The sequence below is a fragment of the Lissotriton vulgaris genome, chromosome 9, assembly GCF_964263255.1.
Source record: "Lissotriton vulgaris chromosome 9, aLisVul1.2, whole genome shotgun sequence".
In the NCBI taxonomy this organism is placed as follows: domain Eukaryota; kingdom Metazoa; phylum Chordata; class Amphibia; order Caudata; family Salamandridae; genus Lissotriton; species Lissotriton vulgaris.
In genome coordinates, this window is record NC_141697.1 from 557,861,580 (window position 1) to 557,883,211 (window position 21,632).

The 21,632-nt window shown below is 44.5% G+C and overlaps 1 protein-coding gene across 1 annotated transcript in view; it reads right to left on the reverse strand.

The window, feature by feature from the left end:
* Window positions 1-17,387, reverse strand: part of EFEMP2 (EGF-like fibulin extracellular matrix protein 2) — a 139,375-nt gene extending 121,988 nt beyond the window's left edge. Inside the window, exons 1-2 of the mRNA XM_086938072.1 lie at window positions 17,177-17,387; window positions 4,885-4,975 (exon numbers count right to left, since the gene is read on the reverse strand). Of these exons, the coding sequence (XP_086794198.1) occupies window positions 4,885-4,971 (87 nt within the window). The 5' untranslated portion in view covers window positions 4,972-4,975; window positions 17,177-17,387. The remainder of the gene's footprint in view (window positions 1-4,884; window positions 4,976-17,176) is intronic.
* Between the last annotated feature and the right edge of the window lie 4,245 nt (window positions 17,388-21,632).

The window sequence follows — 21,632 nt, forward strand, 5'->3', positions numbered from 1 at the left end:
AATTCAATCTAGCCATCAGAATTTCCCGATTTTCTCAACGTGAATACATACATACAGAGGACTATGGGTCAGATGTAGGTAGGCAAATACAGGTCGGTAACGGCCGAAATTCGATAATTTCGGCTGTTACCGACCGGTATTTGGAAAATGAGATGTAGGTGGGCATTTTACTGATTCGGTAATTTACCGAATTGGTATTTTAAGGAATCGGTAAATTACCGATTTTGCTATGTAGGGAGCACTCAAATGAGTGCTTTTCCCCTTTTAGGATTCGTTATTTACCACCAACTACAAGTTGGTGGTAAATAATGAAAACCTTGGAAAAAGCATTTTATTTCCTTTTCCAAAAGTGCCATGTTGCAGACATACAAGCCCTTAGGGCATGTATGTCTGCAACATGTGCACCCATACACAATTGAGGGGTGCAACAGGGTGTCAAAGGGACACCCTGCCACCCTTCAATGTTTCCCCCTTTTACCGAATCGATAAATACCGATTCAGTATTGGCATTCATTCCTATGGGCCTCCAGGCCCATAGAAATGAATGGCAATTACCGAATCGGTATTTACCGATTCGGTAATTACCGAAACTTACCGATTCGATAATTTTTTCGGTAAAATTACCTACATCCCATTTGCCTGTTCTTAAATACCGAATCGGTATGATTCGGTATTTAAGAATTGGTAATCTGGGATTACCTACATCAGGCCCTAAATCTTTAATAGGACATTGAGTGAGTGCTAATGTTTTCAAAACCTTTTAACACAGCGAGGGTGTGTAGTTTCATGCTCCTGCGAGTGATGCATGTAAAGAATGTATGGGAAAAAAACACGTTTTTTAGAGCTGTGTGCCTTTGTACTGGTTTTGAATTCCCAGGAAAATAACTTTAAGAAGAACGTATAAAATGGCTGCAGATGATAAGGTCATAAAATAGGAGAACAACTGTAAATGTGAGTCTTTGGTCGTTAAAGATGTTATGACGGAGATGTTTATGATTTAACATTGCCTCAAAGGTGAGGAATGCACCAGGTGTGAAAAATACCATAAACAGGCCATGCTCTAGCCTGCTTAAAGGGACCCTATTTTGCAAAGCCAGCGCCAGAGGGAGCAGAAAAGATGCTCAGGTTCCTTTAGAAGTTTAGTGCTCTAGAGGTGACAGACTCTCTTGGTTGCAGTTCAATCATGGAATTTTTGGAATGTCGACAATAAATGGTATAAGCCAGACTTGTAGCGTATATGTTTCTCAGTACAGTCATTCATTGGCGAAGTGGTAGTGGGCATATGGGAATCACTCATACATTCTGATGGTTAGAGACCAGTGGATACCAGAAGGGCCATGAGGTATGGGCTGGACGTGGCATTTATAGGAGCACTACAAGTAAATTTAAAAAAATGGAAATCCCAGCCTTCATGGCTGTGATTACATCCATGAGGGTTCATAATTTAGCAAAATGTTAGCCCCCAAGAGAGAGTGAATACATCTCAGTCCACAATTCCGAGATTTCTAGTATGATGGGTAGCCAAAATGTATGGGGATCCCCATATGCCTGCACGAGTAGGAGTATATGTAAGAAAAATATGTAGGAGGCAGGATATTGCCCCACTGTTTGAGAGGCTTTTAACTAGTAAGAACTTATGCAGTGGGTGGTGCAGCAGGTGTTGCACTGTCTGCTCACAGACAAGGTAGAGAGAGCTCATCAAGGAACTATGGTGTTCATGCGCAAATGGAAACTATCACAGGTGAGTGAAGACATGAGAGTGTATGTAAAGTGCCCTAATTGAATATGTGTAGCATTGGTATGTATAGAACTAGGGTCTGTTGCAGAAGTCATCAAACTATGGGCTGGTGGAAAACTGTTGCTCTCCACTAGTTACATCATACACGAGAATTCTTAAAAAATAAATTGGTGCTACCATGGTTTTTGTAGAAACAAGCCACCATCTGCAGAATAGGGCCCATTAATAATGATGGAAAACATGGCATAGGGTGCTCAAGACAGTTAATCTAACTTCGGAGTTACCTGGATTTTAAAAAAGGTTCATTCTTTTTCTCTTGGATAGTTCTACCATGTTCCCAGGGTGATGAGTCTGAGAGTTAGTCTGTGAATGTGTGACCTTCCTCTCTCAGAAGTCTGTGATACTTTAAGCATGTGTAAACCTATACCCTCTCCATGAGGAGATGTGTCTGTCCTGCCTGATAAGTGGATTCATGGCAGGGCGTTCAATGGAGCCGCTGGTTATTGGCAGGTCTCCAGAGATGATGGGGGCTGTATTACTGACTTGATAGTGCCCTCTGGTCAGTGTGGTTGTGCCAACTGCACTGACTGGTGCTGTTGGCAGAGAGGGCTGTCTAAGCTCTTGCAAGGAGCAGAGGAAAGGACTGATTTAACCAGGAATCAGTGAAGTGAGGTGGAGCTTTCTACTAGCACTCCTGGCTCGACAATGAGACTCCTTACCTCTGGGACCCATATATGGGTGAGCTCGGCTGAGACATCTACACTGCACCAGGATTTTTACGTCTGGCTTTACAGCACAGATACCTGCAAGACATAGTCTTACCAGTTCTTCAAAATTATTTTAGAGTGGGCTTTGACTCCACCCAAAGAAGTATTAACCCATCGCCTCATGTTATTGGCTGCTTGGTGTAACATTTTGCTTCCCATAGAGGGATTACATTGCAGGGAATCAGGAACCCTTTTCCACTTGAATATTACACGTATTCATCACAAATTCATTTCTTTATCTCATACAAGCATTTTATACAAAAAGAAATAATTTTTTCTATTTTTATCACTGCAGTAAATTTTCAAAAATATTTATGTCTGGACTCTAATGCAAGCCATTGCCCTACTACCTTTACTACAGCCATCACTACCTCCACCATTACTACCAGTGCTGCCGCCATAACAATTAACAATCCCATCTGTTACCACCACTGTTCTACTAAACATCCTTATTACCACTATATCCCCAACATCACTATTACCATAACCTTCACCATTACCACTACTACAGAATTTGCACTTGCCTTTTTTGCATGCTTTACCATATGAAAGCCAGACCTGGTTTGCCACTGTATACTGTCCTAATTGTAATGGATAAGGAAGGAAAATCACATTGTTAGGTAAATGTCGTAGCTCAGCAAAGTGCTGAGATCTGATGATGGAAATGGTAGATAGTTATAATGTACTGCAGCAAGACAAACTAGTCTTTGATGGTTGGAATGAAATTGCGTCAAGTAACAGTGGAACTTCTGGAGAAGGGAATATTCCACATTGTTCTCTGCTCTACTCTAAAAGCAATCTAAACATAATCACCCAGCTAATGGCTACTCACAACTGCCTGGCAACTGAACTCAAAGCCAAAATAAAGACTTTGGAAAGGTTTCTTGGCTAAATTACAATTGCATCCTTGGCCTCCCTAAGATGCTTTTGTGAATGGAAAAAAGGGAACAATGGAAGCTTATTCCAAAAATCCAAGATAATCTCAACATCTTAATTCACTGGTATGGCAGACGTCATCAGACCTTGGTTCCATGCACGCGTTGTGAAGGTCAACCATAGCCACTTCTGTGCCACTTTATTAACTGAAGACTGAGATATCATTTTTAGGAGCATGAGACAACCGTTAGGCAATTGGCTAGCCTTTCCACCTGCAGAAGGAGTTTAGTGTATTGAGGACATCTGTGTGAATGGACTTAAAGGTTCAATGTTGTTTCCTTCCTAGTTAAAGATCACCGACCCAGACGAGTTCAGTCTCGTCCTTATGTTATAGCTAGCAATGGATTTTCTGGCAAAGAACTGGAAGATGCAAGTATAGTTTTGCACTTGCTGTGCTAGTGTTAACTAAATCCCCTAAAGCAGGGGAGTGCATGTTCTAGTAGGCTGTGGCGGAGGGATTTGGCCTTCCGATGTTACTATTTTACGCATCTATTGAAAGGGCTTTTTAAAGAATGTGTTCACTAATAGAATGTAGCACCTTTTGATGTCTAGTTCTGGGGTGTAGACTGCTAGTACCGAAATATGGAAGCGTTTGTTTGTTACAGACTTACCTCTTCCGACATGTTGCCATTGACTCTAGTCTGTGGAATTTAGGGGCTAATGATTATAGGTGGGTACAAGTGGAGTTCTTTCATACTTTTGTATTTTTAACGAAATCTTAAATTGACAGGTCACAGAGTTTTCCTACTGTTTCCCAATGTGTTGAAATAGTTTGCTTGTTTTTTTCATGTATGGGATGTTGCAAGACGTTTGAACAGCTGCAAGCATAATAATCTAAACGCTGCCATTCTGTTTTAATAAAATCATTTAAGTGTAAGAATTATAGTGTTGCTAAGTGAACAATATTTTATCAGCATTGCTGTTTTTTTTTAATGTCGAAGCTAGTAAAAAACGCTGAAAAAATGTGTTAAAATCAAGTGTGTTCCTCCTTTGAAGCAAAAACACAAATCAACAAGTAGCAAGAAGAAATTACTTCAAAAGTAATTTAGATGTTAATTGGTTCTCGGCGATTGTTCAAGCTCACAGAGACAGAATTGCCCTGTTAAAATGAAAACGGATGATTTCACATAATCTCTTTTTAAAGTAGCAGCTTCTTTTCGTTTCAGAATGACAAAACATGACCCAGTGGGTGGTAAATATTTCTAAGAAAGGTAGCGCCCCTATTGTTGTAAAAAGATTCTTCCAAAGTATCGAGATCAGGAAGATGATGACAGTACGAAAAGCTAAGTGCCTTGCAGTGTCATGTTGTAGGAGGCACACCCCACAAAAGCTCGTCACTCCATATAACAACTATAAATATGTGACCCTGGTGTGGGGCCACCGCCCTGCCTTCGTACACCGACACCTGGTTTGTTGGCGGGCACTTGGTGGCTGCGTTCTTACCGTGTAGCTGTCAGGTTCCTCGGCCTCCTGTGAAAGGGCAGTGCCCAGCAGCAGTGAGAGCAGCACAAGCCGTGGCGTGATTTCCATCTTCCTGTAAAAAATATGAGGGGGATAGATATGAGAAGCAATTAGGCCTGCCGAGTCCCCGATAGACCTTGTGATTTCATGAAGAGATTCCAAGGCCTGGTTTTGGACGGCACGTCTGTGTCTAAGTTTTCACTGTTTATGTTTTGGGAGCATGGTACTTCGAGTCGGTTGCATTGAAGGTCAAGGGTAGGCCCAGACGATTTTTTTTTTTAATTTAACCACAACATTTGTGAAATTCACGCAATTCATGTTCTGGTAAAATTCATAGCATTTTGCAAAAAATTACATGACATGATTTTAGTACAATATTCTTTTACGGGAGGCTGTTTCACAGAGAAAAATATCTTGCTAACTTTTTATGTGAGGTATGCCCTCAGAAAGTCATGCAAGATGCTGGTATACCGCATTTTAGGATGTATGCATACTTTGTAATGTTTATGACATGCCACAAAAGTTCACAAACAAAAATTGTGCAAATTCACAGAGTCAAGGATGTGCAGTCATCTGGGCACAGGTACAAGAGCTGGCAGTGTACATCTTTCTAGACACGTTACGCCCCATGCTGGTTAGTACCTGTGTTTCTATCTGGCTGCACTACTGATTCCCATGCAATTCTTTCACGGTTGACCTCACCCATGGAGAGCTGTGCTCTTCATTGCTTACTCCGGCACTTGGGACCACCACGAAGATCTCCTACTGCAGCTCTGGCATAATGAGTGCCAGATTTGGGTTTTACTATCAAAGGACTTGTGGGAGCAGATATTGGTTGCATATATAAGAGCTACTTGAGGTGTGAGCTGGGACTAGTCAGTCTCAATGGCAAACACAGGTGTGGGTCTAGCAAAGTGTCTCTGGGGACTTCTGGTGACCCTCGCATGGCAGCACCCGTAACATGAGCTGCACTTGCTAAAAGCAGAGCCAGTTTCAGGCGCTCCACTTAATAGGTTTTTGCATGCATAAACGGGTTCGAGAACCCGTTTGCGCATATAAAAACAGATCGTACATCTGGCGCTCAGTATTTTATATTGAAGTAATAGCCCCTCTGTCACATGTATTTCATTTGTTTTATAGCATCTCTCATACCATTGTAGGATGTCAGAGCACTTTACATCACACACATATAGAGACATTGAATCAGACATGTAAATCAGTGTGTATATAAAATGTTTAAAGAGTGCCCGGTCTGGAAAAGCACGAACTCAGGATTCAGAATATAACACAGTGGCTAGCACTGACTTTAACATTAAAAATGTATTTCCACCCAAATAAATCTTTTTTGCAGAATCAGAATAATAAATACCTGGAAAAAAATATAAGTTACTAACTGGTACCATGCAGTTTGCAAGCAGCTCTTTGATGACAGTTTATAGGTCCCTCTGCTACATTACGATTGTCACTTATGAAGTACACAGTAACAAAATAATCTCTGTGACAAAAGCAATAACCACGAACCTATGCACATAAAATACTGCTTTTTAAGAGGCATGATACACGTTCTTTGCAGTAGGCACATTAACCCTATGTGCTACATTAGTTAAGTCAGAGCTGCCACTGAAAAAAACTCTCATCTCTCAGCAGTTACATAAATCACTGGCATTCTCTTGACACTTTTATTGTTGCTGGAAAGCTGCTAATTATACAAGAAATGTTTCTGTGCTTTTAAAACTGTTGCCTACGGACCCCCTGGGAAAGTGTCACGGACCCCTCTGGAGCACAGTTTGGGAAACACTGCTCTAGGCTAAGGACGGGCTCAGGAAGAGGGTGCTTGCACACAATTTTTTTCCATGTCTCTTCAGACACTTTAGTTGCTGATACTTCCATTGTTTATGTCTGCCCTTTTAACTGTCCGTTTGTTTATCTCAGAAATGTTAATGACATGCTTGCATCTGCAGTTGAAAGGTTGTATCTGGCCTCTCACCCACTTGGATGTTTAACCTTGATTGGCTACAAAAAAGTCGCAAAAAGAAACGACCGAAATTTTATTTTGCAATTTAAAAATCTGACAATTAACATGCAAGAAGTCCTGGAAGAAACAGCCAAATCTCCTATGGAATTACCATACATTCAGGTAGTCATTTAGGAGGATGAACCCTTGCTTACTTAGTGTGTTATGCTTCATTCATGAGTTAAACATCTAGCACCAGAAAGCAACCGAGAGTAATACTCTTCACTGGTTTTACATGGTTTCCCTAGTTTGGAAGATGTTATCTCTGAAATCGACATTTATGTGCTCCCTTTGTTAAACTTGGACCTATGTTAAAATTGTTTGTGGGTAAGCTAAAAATGTTTTTACTGGTGTCTCCCTAGTACAAGTTTAAAAACTGAACTATCAAGTAATGAACACGACTTCTCTTTTCTGTCTCCATGTTTTAATGCTTAAACATAGGCCCTAGGGGCCAAGCACCATCCTCAGGACTAAAGTTCAGTGTATCCCACATCAAATACTGTGAAAAAGTTATTGGTGCTTACGACGTGTTATGCAAATGCATTAATTATATACTTTGTTTTTTTGCATAAGATTGGCAACAGCGGTGGAAGAAACTCTCCGTCATAGACCAAACACATCTTGGGTAAAACCAGTTTATGCTCCTGCCCTTCAGATGAGGATACATCTAGAGCAGCAGATACTGCAGTCATCTATTCAGTGCAGAACTGATCCAGTAGGGCAGACTAGCAGAAGCATTAACCGCATCGCTGCGGCGGTTATTTTTCCGCTGTGCAACATTTTTAAAAATACTGCGTTACATGACGAGCTCAGCTCGTCATCCGCACACGACCACCGTGGCTGATGACGAGCTGAGTTCGTCATCAGCAGCGAAGGGGTTAATCGCTTACAAAACTATACAGTTAAGGTATGAGTGACAAGTAGGTTACAGAACATATACATATCAAGCAAGAGTGACAATGTAGATTGCAGACAGATATCTGGAACAGGTGCTCAACTCACTGAGAGGAATGTGTAGGCAGTGGCGGCTCCTCCGCTATGGCGGAGGCGCGTCGTCCCACTGCTTTTAAGCAGTGCCAAGTAGAAACATAAAATCATAATAACTTAGAGTTATTATCATGTTATGCTTCGTGTCCTGCTGCTTTGCGGGTGGGCGGAGCTGCTCTATTCTTGGAGCAGGGGAGGAATGGTTTGCCCACACCTAAGTGCGCAATGACTGTTTGGTCGGCCCTCTCTGGAAGCCTAAACCAGTCATTCACACTTTCCCCATTCTCCATGTAGGCTGGAGGTGGAAAGCCCTAGAAGTATACTGGGCTAGTGCAAGTGAAATGAGTGCTGACTCTTCTTGGCAAGCATGCTCCTTCACTGCCCAACCTTATTTGTTGTTGCCTTTTTACACTAATTCATTCTATTGTTTGGCTTGTTAGCTGAAGTAAGGCGTGGTATGGTTTAAGAAAAACTCTTTATGCTTTTGGGATTAAAACTGCTTCTGTGGGTAAGACAGCAGAATGTTCCATTCGTCAGTAAGGTTTTTTCCGCTGTGTGTTAAGCTACTGACCCCGCCCCTCTAGGGACTACAGGCAGTAAGTTAGCTTTCCTACACCCAGGAAAAAGACCTCCCTTTCTTTAGTCAGCACACCTTCCAAGGACCTAGACACGGTCCCTCTTTTTTGCAGGTTAGCAGGTACACTTTCTGTTATTTGCCTTTGCTTTTGTTTCTGTGTCGTTTTCGTTGCTCACGAACACTAAACTCGTTAACATTATATATTAGTGAACTGTAACGAAGGAACTCAGCGTTGGTAGGATGATTGTGTTCCTCCACTCAGCAATTTATAGATTCAGCTAGTGGTCATGACATCATTTGTTTGTATATGCTGCTTAACTTATTGAACATTTCTGTAACAATGTTCAAAGTGTGGGTGCTGCCATTAATGCTACATTACTGAAGTTAGAGGAAAAGTGTTACCCAAAGATCAAGTGTAGCACATGAGCAAGGCACATTCAGCAGGAGAGCGGTAGAGGTGTATGTCCAATGGTGAATCTTGGAGAATATTGTCACAAATATATGACTAAGGTATGGTGTGGTAAGAAATTGCATTTAAAAAGAGTGCATCTTTCATTGAAGTGGCCTCATTAACCACTCATGCAGTTTTACTGCTAAACATTTATGGTGTGCACACAATAATGTGTGGAAATCGTGCTTCAGGTAACAATTACCATTTGTGTTAAGTGTCTTGTTTGTTTTGATCCTGTTGAAATCTTTGTTTTGATCACACTTAAGAATTATATACAAACATGTTTAATACTATATACTTCCCTTGCTACTGATATATTTTTACAGATTTCTGTCACAAGTTAGAGAAAGGAAAATGTAACCTACACATATAAGAATAAGTATTTTGTCAGAAGACCTTGTCTGCCATTTGAGCTCTGTCTTTGAACGTATAGCAAATGCAACAATATATAAACTATATTTGAAGGAGTCTTTCTTGCTTATTCTCCTTGCGACCTTCTTCAAGGTTATTTAGGGGTGGCTGCGGCACCTCTCGCGCCCCTCTGTAACTGCATTGTTGTGCTAATGCGTTTTTCATTATAAGGATTGTGCTGAGGTTAGTGATTGTTTAGTGGACACAAATAGTAAATTTAGTTTAATGTGGTTTCATTTATTTTAAACCCATAAATGCCAAGAAAAAACAGCTTCAAGGCACCAGATAGCAAAAACGAAGGCAAGTGAAAATCTAAATGGAAACGGGATGGGAGCACACTGCTTCACCTCCCAGCACAGTTCTTCCCATAGCATCCTAGTTAATGCAGTTCAGTTTAAATGCTTACTTGAAATTTTGCTGAAGTGTTTCACCAAAGTTGGTGCAGTTTACTGCTGTTAATCTCTAGACATGTGTTTCTGTTTAAAAAGGCTCCCTTGAGCCACTGAGCTCACAAGCTCTTGGAGATGCACCTGTGCGCCAGGGAGAGGTCAAGAGACCTGAGAGGATTGTGGTAGCTTTCTCAGGAACCCCAGATGAATTTCGTTTTTATCCCTACTGATGAAGGATAATATCCCGAAACACATGTGTCTACAGATTAACCGCACTAACCTGCACAACTTTGGTGAAACACTTCAACTTAAATTCAAGTAAGCATTTAAACTGAACTACATTTACCAGGATGCAAAGGGGCGAACTGTGCTGGGAGGTGAATCAGTGTGCTCCCTTTCCCCTTCTGTTTAAAAAGGCTCCCTTGAGCCACTGGGCTGACGAGCTCCTGGAGATGTACCTGTGTACCAGGGAGAGGTACAGAGACCTGAGAGGATTGTGGCAGCTTTCTCATTAACCCCAGATGAATTTCGTTCTTATCTCTACTGATGAAGGATAATATCCAGAAACACGTGTCTAGAGATTAACAGCACTAACCTGCACCAACTTTGGTGAAACACGTCAACAAAAATTCAAGTAAGCATTTAAACTGAACTGCATTTACCAGGATGTTAAGGGCGAACTGTGCTGGGAGGTGAAGCAGTGTGCTCCCTTTCCCCTTCTGTTTAAAAAGGCTCCCTTGAGCCACTGGGCTGACGAGCTCCTGGAGATGTACCTGTGTACCAGGGAGAGGTACAGAGACCTGAGAGGATTGTGGCAGCTTTCTCATTAACCCCAGATGAATTTCGTTCTTATCTCTTCTGATGAAGGATAATATCCAGAAACACATGTCTAGAGATTAACAGCACTAACCTGCACCAACTTTGGTGAAACACGTCAACAAAAATTCAAGTAAGCATTTAAACTGAACTGCATTTACCAGGAGGTTAAGGGCGAACTGTGCTGGGAGGTGAAGCAGTGTGCTCCCATCCCCCATTATGTATTATGTGTTGTGCACTTTTTAACGTTTGACTTATATTTTCTAATAGAGGCTTAAGTGGAAGGTATTATTATTTTTTTGAATGTATCTTGACTTATTAAACAGTGTTGTTGTGCTCATCTCAAAATTATATAGATGGCGCCACCATATGGTGGACTGTCACTAGAACAGGTGCTGAAAATTAATTGCTGGTGAGGAGCACCAGAAACTACCAGCTCAATTTAAGCACTGTCTTGAGTTATTTACTCAAGTGTCTGTATTCACAGCTGTGGCAGGCCATCGAAATAGTTCATGCAACTTTCCTTGAAAATGAGGCATTACATGAGGAAACTGTATTTAATATATAATGTTTTGTCATTTTTATGGGCCTTTTCCCCGATATACTTCAATGGCTTTGACATGCCGGAAAATATCAGGAGAAAACTGTGAAGGTATGAAGATTACCACACTATTTGTAATTCTGTTCCCGGTGCAAATACGTGTTTGCACAGAAATCAGAATTTATCCCTGCACTTGTAATCAGGGTCTTAGTGATTGTGAGGTATAAAGTGCTCACACACATCTGAGAGCCTGCTTGGACCAATACTACAGTGCTGTTTATGTGTGTTGGGAAACCACGTGAGCAAGCAACTCCTAACATTTATGGGATGAAGTTCTTGGTTGGGTGGGAATTCTTTGGGTCGTTGATGTGCTAGAGGGTTGGGAAACGGGCAGAAAATTCACGGTTAGCTCACAGTTGGCGGAGGGCGGTAGGGATCTTCCCCAAGCCCTCTTTCATCCAAGTGGGCCTGTCATTACCCTCAAACATATTCTTATTTTTGTTTTCTAACCCTGGGTACTATTTTAAGGTCTGTGACCCGCAACTTTTTAAGGAGAAACATGGCAACGAGAGCAGGCAACATGTGAGTGGCATGGTGGTCTGTCTTGTCCACCACACAGAGGGGGCGAGCTGCCATACGCGCTAGTCTGGGATAGAGCAGGCCCAGGTGGCTACTGAAAAAGGTAGAAGGGACCCCAGCAAGAAAAACATCCTACAGCTTTCCACTGCTGGCTCACAGGCCCCAGTGGTGCAGGATCGGAGTAAGAGCTTGGAGGATGAACTGCAGACCTCGAGGTGAAAGGTGGTAAAAGTAAACGGTTCCGCTATTGTCACAGTACAGTCCTGTGTTCCTGTCACATTAGCCTGGGTCAGCTGCTGCCCTGCTGTGTTTAAAGCAGTCACACCTTCACTTTTTTCAGAACCGACCTGTTTTGTATACGGGCACGCATCATACATGACCTAATTTAGCAGCATTTTTCAGGATGTCACCTTTTGTGTAGATGAATGTAATTATACATAGTAATACAAATGCCCTGATTACAATATCTGCAGTATATCGGCGGGAAATTGAGCTCTTGGTAAATATCAATTTCCCCCTTTGCACAAACTTAGCTTTTTTGGCTCTTTTTGCCTGTATGGTGATGAAAAGTGTGCAGGCAAAATCCCTGGTGTGCGCCATTTATGCTCCGGTTGTAGCACTGTTTTAAACATAAACTTCCGGAAGACCCCACGACTCATACAGGATCAAAATTAATCAAGAAGTGGGAGCTGATTAGCACAGATCATTGACAGCTATTGACTTTTTTCTTTACAGGTAAGTAGTTTTAAAGTAATGCAAATAGTGATTTGTGTTACTTTGCATCAAGGGCCCGGCCCCGCCCCTCCCTGCACACGCTGGCTCAGAGCTAGCAGCTGAAAAATGAAATGATAGTAAAATATTATTGTATTTTTCATCTGCTGGCTCTGATCCAGTGGGCGCCACTCCTCCGTCATTGCGCAGGAGCCGCCGCTGCTTTGTTCCCTCCCGAAGGGACAGTACCCGCCTTATCTGCCAGGCGCTGCCCCTCTAAATGGGAAGATGAGCAACAACAGATGTGCATTTGCTTTGCTCTGCCTCATTGATGAGGTACACCTATAATCTCTATGTCACCACGTGCTAAGGACCCACATCTTGGTTAAGGTGGCCAACCTTCCCAATTTCTGCAGGATTGTCCCACATTTGAAGTGTCTGCCCTGTATCCCGCCACAAAGGCGATGTAGCCAGAGGGACCTTTGAAGCCTAGAGAAGACCCATGACTCTTTTCAGAGGAGCTGCAGGATGGATGACCTGCATAACACCACTTGAAATGTGCTACTAGAGAGCAGTATGAGCCCTTTTACTGAGGGCCCCTTGCATTACTGGGGGTCGGTGGAATAGCCCCGGCTGTATTAAATATAATTTCACCTAGTGCTTAATTTGAGGAATAATAAGTGCCAGGGCCCTCTTGAGGAGGCCACTCCAGCTTGCACCACCCATTGCGACTGCCAACGCTGCCAATGACAGTACATACACAACTACTAGCATCACACTGCTACAAGTGTGATAATTAAGTCAGTTTGAGTCCCCCAAAGTTATAAGAATGGCTTAGGAGGCAGGTATCCGTTGTTTTAATGTCTAATTGATGAATAGAGGTTCATCAAAATGGAGGGATGAGGAAAAATTGTGTCCGTTTCTTTCCCCTAAGTACTAGACGAGGTTTATCAAAAGAAAAAGGACACTAGTTACACCTTACAACCTTAGGTTTAAGGATGAAGAGTACCCTCAAAAAACTCAATGCAATTAGGAGTGCGGTATATATGTTTCCTCCGCCCCGCATTGTAGTTATGGCAGTTATCATAGGGATATCTTCTGTGCGTAAACTGCCAGCCTCAACCCGAGGCACCTCTGGGTTATTTGGTGCAGTGTCCAGAGATATGAGGGTTTCCCCACTTACACAGTGCAAAAAAGGAAGAAAAAGAAAATAGGAAAAGTGATGTGCATAAATTGAAGTAAAAAAGGGGAAAGTGACCCCGAGGATTTATTAAGGCGTGTATTTCCACTTAGTTTTAAAAAAAGGCACAGTACTTAATGTAGACCGAGTTACTAGGTCTATAAGTATTAAAGTTGTTGAAAAATCGTCGACATGATGAATAAACAACTATTGTTGTGCTTATCTCTATATTACACAAACAGCGCCACCATGTGGCAGCTGTCATAAGTGCTGGTGTTGACAATTGTGTACAGTGCGGAGCACCAGAAACCACTGGCTCAAATTAAGCATTGGTTTCACTCCTTCATAATGATTACACCTGATAAACTCAACACCTGTTCAAATATATATATATACTTTATAGGTTGTAGTTTGAAATATGGAGTAGGGAATATCGTTATACCATAAAATCAAAGCCAAAAAAATTGAGGAAAAAAATATTGGAAGGTAGAAGCATGTATGGAAGTATAGCTGTACTATTCTTACCTCCTTGGAGATATGTATACATAGTCAAGGTACATGTATGTGGAGTTATAGAACATCTATGCATACTGATTTCTCGATTTTCCTGCCCGCTATATTTTGGCTATGATATTAACATATAACAATGTCCCCTACTCAATATTTAGGACCAGCACCACTTTCAAGAGAACCTGGAGTCTGATTAGAGGCCGTTTATGGAGTGAAATCCTTCCCTCCCAAATAAGGGCCTCCGCAGTGCTCTGTGCGCATAAAGGGCGCTGCACAGTGACAATGGTAAGTTGGCCTCCTCAACCTCGGGGACACGTACTTAGCAAAAAGGTAATGAATAGAAAATGTCGAATCTGTGTAAACCACTGGTTATTATTACAGGTGCATTCCATTCCATCTCTTCTTAACTTTTCTTCATAATTAGTCAGGGAACACCTATAAACAATGCGTAGATGCCTGACAGCCTAACTCTGTCTTAGTTCGTATTGAAAGAGCCTGCCGAGAGCAGATGCGTGGGAGCCCAGCCAGCCCCTGGAAGAGAGCGTTACGCAGCTGCTTGGCTCCTTGAAAGGGGTGTCACAGCAGCACTTAAGCATCTGTGCATCCTATTTATAGCCTGCTCGGAAGCATGCTAGGAGCACTTCAAAACGCTGGCTGCCGTGTACTCTCCACAGATGTTGCAATCTGTCCCGCTCCCTTCCATACGGGCATTTGGAATAGATGGCTAGGTGCTCTGTAGGCGCTCCACGAATAACTCCCAAAGCCACTCCAGTTCGTTGGGTCTAAGGGCTCTGGCAATGAATCCTATTCTCAGTCCTGAGTTGCAGGCCTCTGTGGCATTCAAGTTCTGAGGATACGTTATCAGCTCTGTGGATGCACCTCAATCATGCCATGCGGCACATAATGCCATGTCAGTACTGTGACTCATACACAGCTCGGCCGATATACCTACCAGTAGTCCCGTCTTCTATTCCAACACTGGGACTTGAACATAGCTCCTTCGAAGCACCTCAGTCGTGATCTGTCGTACCCCACACTGTGAGAGGATTGCAGACCCCCTACACTACTGTGCCAATGCGCCCACTTCCGGTTTACCAAATAGGCAAAGTAGGCACCGGCCTTTGGCCCCCACTCCTTTTACGGGCCCTGTGACAACGGATCCAAATTATATTGATTTGATCTTGAAAGAAAATTACAATCACGTTTTCTCAAATTGTTTCCAAACGATAGAAAAAAAGAGAATCAAATCAAAGAAACGAAAACTTTCCATGAAAGACTCTATAGAGAAAATATTGTAATAGTGAAATGTGGTTTGTTCAAATTGTTGGTGGGTAAAATTAAAAACGTATTTGGAGATAATGTGCGAGGGGGGGGGGAGAAATGTTGACTGCCTATGGACCTCCAAAGGGTTTAATCCGGCACGGAGTGCTCCTCAACCCTGACCTGCAGCGCCCTCTCCTGTTCCAATACTGGGCCCACATTCTAGTCGACAGGCACCACCGTCACAAAGCGGAAGTCCTTTATTCTACAAGTAATATCTGCACATCCTTTCATCAATGTACTTCACTTCTCTTAAGGCGCGGTCCCCACTAATCTAACCCTGGGCCATACACAGCTCTGGCAATGTCCTTCAGTCCTTGCCTGCAGTATGTACCGCGCCGTGCCAGAACTGATAAGCCTTCCAGGAGCTTTCAGCTGTTCTAGCGCTGTCATTTATGCTCGAAATGGGCAGGTACTGACCGGTACGGAGTATCTGAGCATCTTTAGTTTTAAGGGAAGTGTATCAGCACTCAGGGCCGGACTGGGAACCAGAACCGGCCCTGGCAAAGTGCTCGCCTGTCAGCACTGCTACAATACATTTAATGCGAGAGTACTTACTGTCGCCTTTCAGGAGCAGACAGGTACTCTCGATCAGTACTTCTACATTTCCATCTCAAGCGTTAGCTGTAACCCACACAGAGTTCTGCCAATGCACCTCTGTGCCCTGCTGCCCCTCTGGTACCTTCAGTACTGCCAATCCCATTTAATCATAACCTGTAGATCGTGCTCCTGGTCCATGACTGGGTCTCCAGACATCTCTGTCTCACTGAACCCCTCCAAGTGATGAACAACTTCTTCTGCCATTTGAATCTCACTGTAGTGCTACAAATAACACAGACCCCCCCAAACCTTTCAATCTCTCTGCACCCAATAAAGACCATCCTCGGGGATTTCAGTCCCACTGCACCAAATAAAGATACCCTCAGGCGTGTCTAACTCTCTGCACCAGTTCACAAGGCACCCCCGGACGGCGAGGACGCACTGCACACTCTAAAGAACATTTCACCCCACCCCATTACATTGACATCACACTGCACACAATGCAGGGCTGACTCGGGCATTTGTATCCTGTCTCCCTCCGCCTCTGCGTATCCTGGGCTACAGAAGACCCTTATGTTGCCCACTCTCATTATTCCAGCTATTTGTTTATTTATTTATTTTATGCGTTTTTATATAGCGCGGACATTACCCGAAGGTGTCAGAGCGCTTCACAATAGGAACAGTAATGATGCACGAGGAGAAAACTGCAAGTGAGCATGTTACAAAAGCAAACGTTACGTTACATGAGGCAATAGTGACAATTGTGCATGTATCAAGAGTAAACAAAATACAAGAGGTAGCAATCGATACGATACAAGAGGAAAAAGTGACATGAGTGCATGTTACAAAAGCGTACAAAGTACAAGTAGAGGTATAATACTGCAATAAATGGCTGACACCCAAAACACAAGAGCAAACGTTATGTTACACGATGCAATGGTGGCAATTGTGCATGTATCAAAAGCAAACAAAATACAAGAGGTAGCAAACCATACATTACAAGAGGAAAAGTGAGGTGTGCATGTTACAAAAGAGTACAAAATACAAGTATAATACTGCAATAAATGGCACTTATACTCAGTGAACTCTTTTAGCGCTTTGTTTACTTCTTGCGTCTTGAAGGCCTCGCCTGGCCCCGCGCAAAGACCTGTGACACACTTGCGTTGAGAAACAGCAGTGAAACATAGAGCCACAGTAACCCACCCGCCGCAAGGCCTCGGTTCACTCGTACAGGCGCGGTTTCTTTACCTTTATTTCTCTTTTATGGCCCGTTCACTTCAAAATACGGAAAATCCAGGAAAGGCGTCCTCTGCGTGTTTCCGCAGCCCCCGAGAGTCTGCGCTGGCGCCTGGAGGGGGGAGGTATCGAGGTGGACTCCGAAGAACTTGCGGCCACAACTGAACTAACGCTCGCGCACGCACGCGCCCTCCTCTCTCTCCCGCTCGCGCTCTACTCTGATGAATTCCTGGGTCGGTTCCAGGAGGGCCGCGCGCCTGCCAGTAAAACCCACCCCACACCTGGTTTTACTTAAAGCTTTGCTCCCAGCGAGCAGCAACCCTTTCATGTCCAGCTGCTCAGTCCGTCAGGCATGCCTGGCTCTGCGCCCCCAAACACCCCCCAACACCCCCCCCCCCCCCACACACACACACACGCCTCAGCACACACCGACCGGCAAACTGCCCCTTCCTCACTCACCATCACAAACTTGTACTGTTGTACACGTCAAGTTCTCACCTTCTTTTACCCCCACACACGGTCACCGACCACCTGTACACCCTCGCACGATTGCCACGTGCCGCCATGAGCGAAACGTGGCCGTGCCGCTGATAGCACGTTTTATCCTTGACTTGTAGTTTTGCTTTTAACATAAAAGGTGTGGGCTCAACAATTTACCAGGATTCTTCCGCGCCCCCCTCTCTATGTCTCTTCTCTCCCGTCCCCGTCTCTCCTTCGCCATCTTCCACAGACACCCACCCACCTTTCCATGCACTCCCTACTCCAACAAGTAAACCTTCACACTTGACTCCCCCTTAATTGCACGCAGATACCTTGGAACTGCTCAAACCGTAACCACAACCAACTGCTCTGACACAAAATACCATACACGTTTCCATACATGATCTTAACACCTAAAGCTATACCCCTATTCCCTACACCGCTCTCTTGCACACACACACGCACACACACATGCCTCCACTGATCTAAATCGTCACATATCCAACCTCCCGAAGCAAAGAAACACACATTGGTACCGATTCTCATTTCCTCACATACGCCCACTAGTCTCTGTTGGCCCCCGCGCCCATCTGCAAGCCTTTCCCCCTCTTACCCTCTGTGCTGTGTGAGGGTTCTGGATTTCCACTATGTAAGTGCGTGGAATCTTTACACCCATCTACACTAACAAACACATACAACTGCGTACTTCACTCTACTTCACTCTACTCACACAAACGCACACTTGCCCCCTCAACACACTCACACACTCTGATCACACCCTTAGTCTCATCTATGACCACAGGCCAAGCACACTTCCCCTCAACCTTCACACATGAACACATGCACACCTTTCCATTTACTCCCTCCCTCTTACACACCCTCGTACAAGGAGACCGGCACCCTCTTTTTTCACATATCCTCAAACCGGCACAGACCTACACATACCATATCTAGCCCATGTTCACATATATCACTGATATAGACCTGCACAGTTATCCCTCCCGCCGCCCAACACGCTCACACATTTTCTCCCACATTCTCGCGCCTTACAAACCAGGTAACCTTTCACACGCATACTCTCCCACATTCGCACAATTTGGAGGATGAACTGGCTTGGTGCCTGTTCCTACAGCTATCAGCTTATTGTATTGTATTGTATTGTAATTGCATTTATATAGCGCTTACTACCCCTGATGAGGCATCAAAGCGCTTTTTCGGTGAGTAGCACGCTACTCCGGGACCCATAGAGGATTAGTGGTGAATTAGTATAGTGAAACATTGTTACATCTGATGGGGTGTTGACGCACGCTATTCAGGAAGCCCATAAAGGATTAGTGGTTAGTGGTGAATTAATATGGTGAAATATAAAGTAATTTCAGTGGTGGATATTATTCAGTTATTTGGAGTGAGAAGGATAGCGGAGGGATAAAAGGGGAAGAAAGGTTTACATTCATATAGCACTTGTTACCCCTGATGGCTGTTGAAGCGATTTTATGGCGAGTAGCACACCACTCCGGAACCCATAAAGAATTAATAATAATAATAATAATAATCGCTTTATTGCATGATTAAATAAAACCTTTGCAAACAGATAAAACATGTATTAGAAAAAGCAAAACAACGTCGTTAATAATGCTAAAATTGCTAATGTACAGTAGTTCCATAAAATTGCAAGGGAGTAAAAGCTAGTGTACGAGACACCAATAAGGGGGGTCGGATTGCGCTGAATACAACATTTGTCGGAGTGCTAATTGGTGGGGGCACCTGTGTAGTCCCGATTCATTTAAAGTTAATATTAACCCCTTGGGCGCGGCCGCGATTCTGCGCTTGTGCCGCCATTTTAAAGAGTGGGCGGGTTCATGATGGCCCCCAGCCGTCATCAGCACACGCCCAATGTGATGCATGACGGCTGGGGGCCGTCATCAGCATGGAAGGGGTTAAACACGTATATCTTGAAGGTGTTTTGGAGTGTTTCCGGGCGACAGAGAGCTTGTTATTGATGGTAGCAGAATATAGTTCATCATGTTGCTTTCTCTCCTGGGTCGTTGCGCCCCGTATTAAAAATGTGTATACAAATGTATGTCACTGTACTGGCTGCCGGCCCAGAATGGCTGCAAGAGAGCGTAGGAACCATGGTAATAAACAAAGTTGCCAGAAGGAATCCTAATGGCCAATGTTGTTGTACTTCTCTCAGAGACCAATGGGCCGGAGCTGAAGACCAGTTTGTTGGAGTACTTCCAGGCTTAACTTTGCATTTGCTGCACTCATAAACTGGACAAGGCTACCGGCCAGCCGGATGTTGCTGCCCTCAAAACAGGCCTTTACCGCTTCCCTGCATAATCATACCTGGCTTGTGATCAGGTGCGCCTTTAATAGCTGTCTTCGTTCCACTACCAAGCAATTGCAGATGCATACTAGATGTAATACATCCTCGTTGAGGTCTCCACATAATCTACAACGGTTTGAAGTGTCTGTCAGAAGTTTTCGCACCAAAGCCGTTTATATTCTAGGAGCAGAATTTTAGATTTAAAGTGCTTATTGCCTTTTCTTCTCTCTGTCATTGAGTCTCAGGTCTGCAGTTTATAGTTTTTGCTATCCATGACCAGTCATTTGATAATTCCTTTCCTCTTTCGTCCCGTCCCTTCGGGGCGGTTGCTCCGCTGTTTTGTATGGCCTCCATGGAGGTGCTACGTGCACCTTTAAGCACAGAGTTGCAGGGTCCAGAATAGACATTATTTTTTGTCTTGTCGATGTTAGGTTCTTGATGCTGTCGGAGTAGTGGTTCTGGATATCCCACTTCGCGGTGAGCATGTATTCGAATCCCCCAGACTTGTAGTTGGGGCCCCACTTTAAGAATTTTCTCTGTTATTTCCTGATTTGCCCAGGTTGTTTTTGTTGCTTCCTGGTCCGAAAGGTATTTAAATGTTTCGAATTCAACAGATACTAGGTCTTGTGAACCAATCCCTGACAGATTGCTGATGGCAGTTGGTGTAGGAGAGTAGGGTCTGCTTCCTATGGTCAGAGCGACCGCTGAGCCTGCTCCAGGCGAGGTCGCCCCCACACACCGCTGATCCAGCCCGCTGACTTCCTGTACGCTGATGCCTTAGTCTCTGCGTGTATTGTGCTGCCTGATTGATTTCGTTTGTGTCCCCCTGCCTGGAGTGCTGTTGCCATCGTTTTTACCCCTCTGCCTGTGTCCTGTTGCATCCGTTTTGTCTTTGTTTCTGCCTTGTGTTCCTGCTCTGCCCTTCCTCAGCCGCTCTCTCCCCGGACGACCCGGCCGCTGCTGAGCCGCCCTCGGACCTCCCTTCCCGCCGCGGACTACCGGCGACTCCGCCCCCCTCCTGCCCATTCGCCGCCCCACTCCCGCCACCCAGCTGACCCGCCCTCCCGGCTCCTTACTTAAGGGGACCGCGTGCAGGTGTAGGGAGCGACCGCTGAGCCTGCTCCAGGCGAGGTCGCCCACACACACCGCGGATCCAGCCCGCTGACTTCCTGTGCGCTGCTGCCTTAGTCTCTGCGTGTATTGTGCTGCCTGATTGATTTCGTTTGTGTCCCCCTGCCTGGAGTGCTGTTGCCATCGTTTTTACCCCTCTGCCTGTGTCCTGTTGCATCCGTTTTGTCTTTGTTTCTGCCTTGTGTTCCTGCTCTGCCCTTCCTCAGCCGCTCTCTCCCGGACGACCCAGCCGCTGCTGAGCCGCCCTCGGACCTCCCTTCCCGCCGCGGACTACCGGCGACTCCGCCCCCCTCCTGCCCATTCGCCGCCCCACTCCCGCCACCCAGCTGACCCGCCCTCCCGGCTCCTTACTTAAGGGGACCGCGTGCAGGTGTAGGGAGCGACCGCTGAGCCTGCTCCAGGCGAGGTCGCCCACACACACCGCTGATCCAGCCCGCTGACTTCCTGTGCGCTGCTGCCTTAGTCTCTGCGTGTATTGTGCTGCCTGATTGATTTCGTTTGTGTCCCCCTGCCTGGAGTGCTGTTGCCATC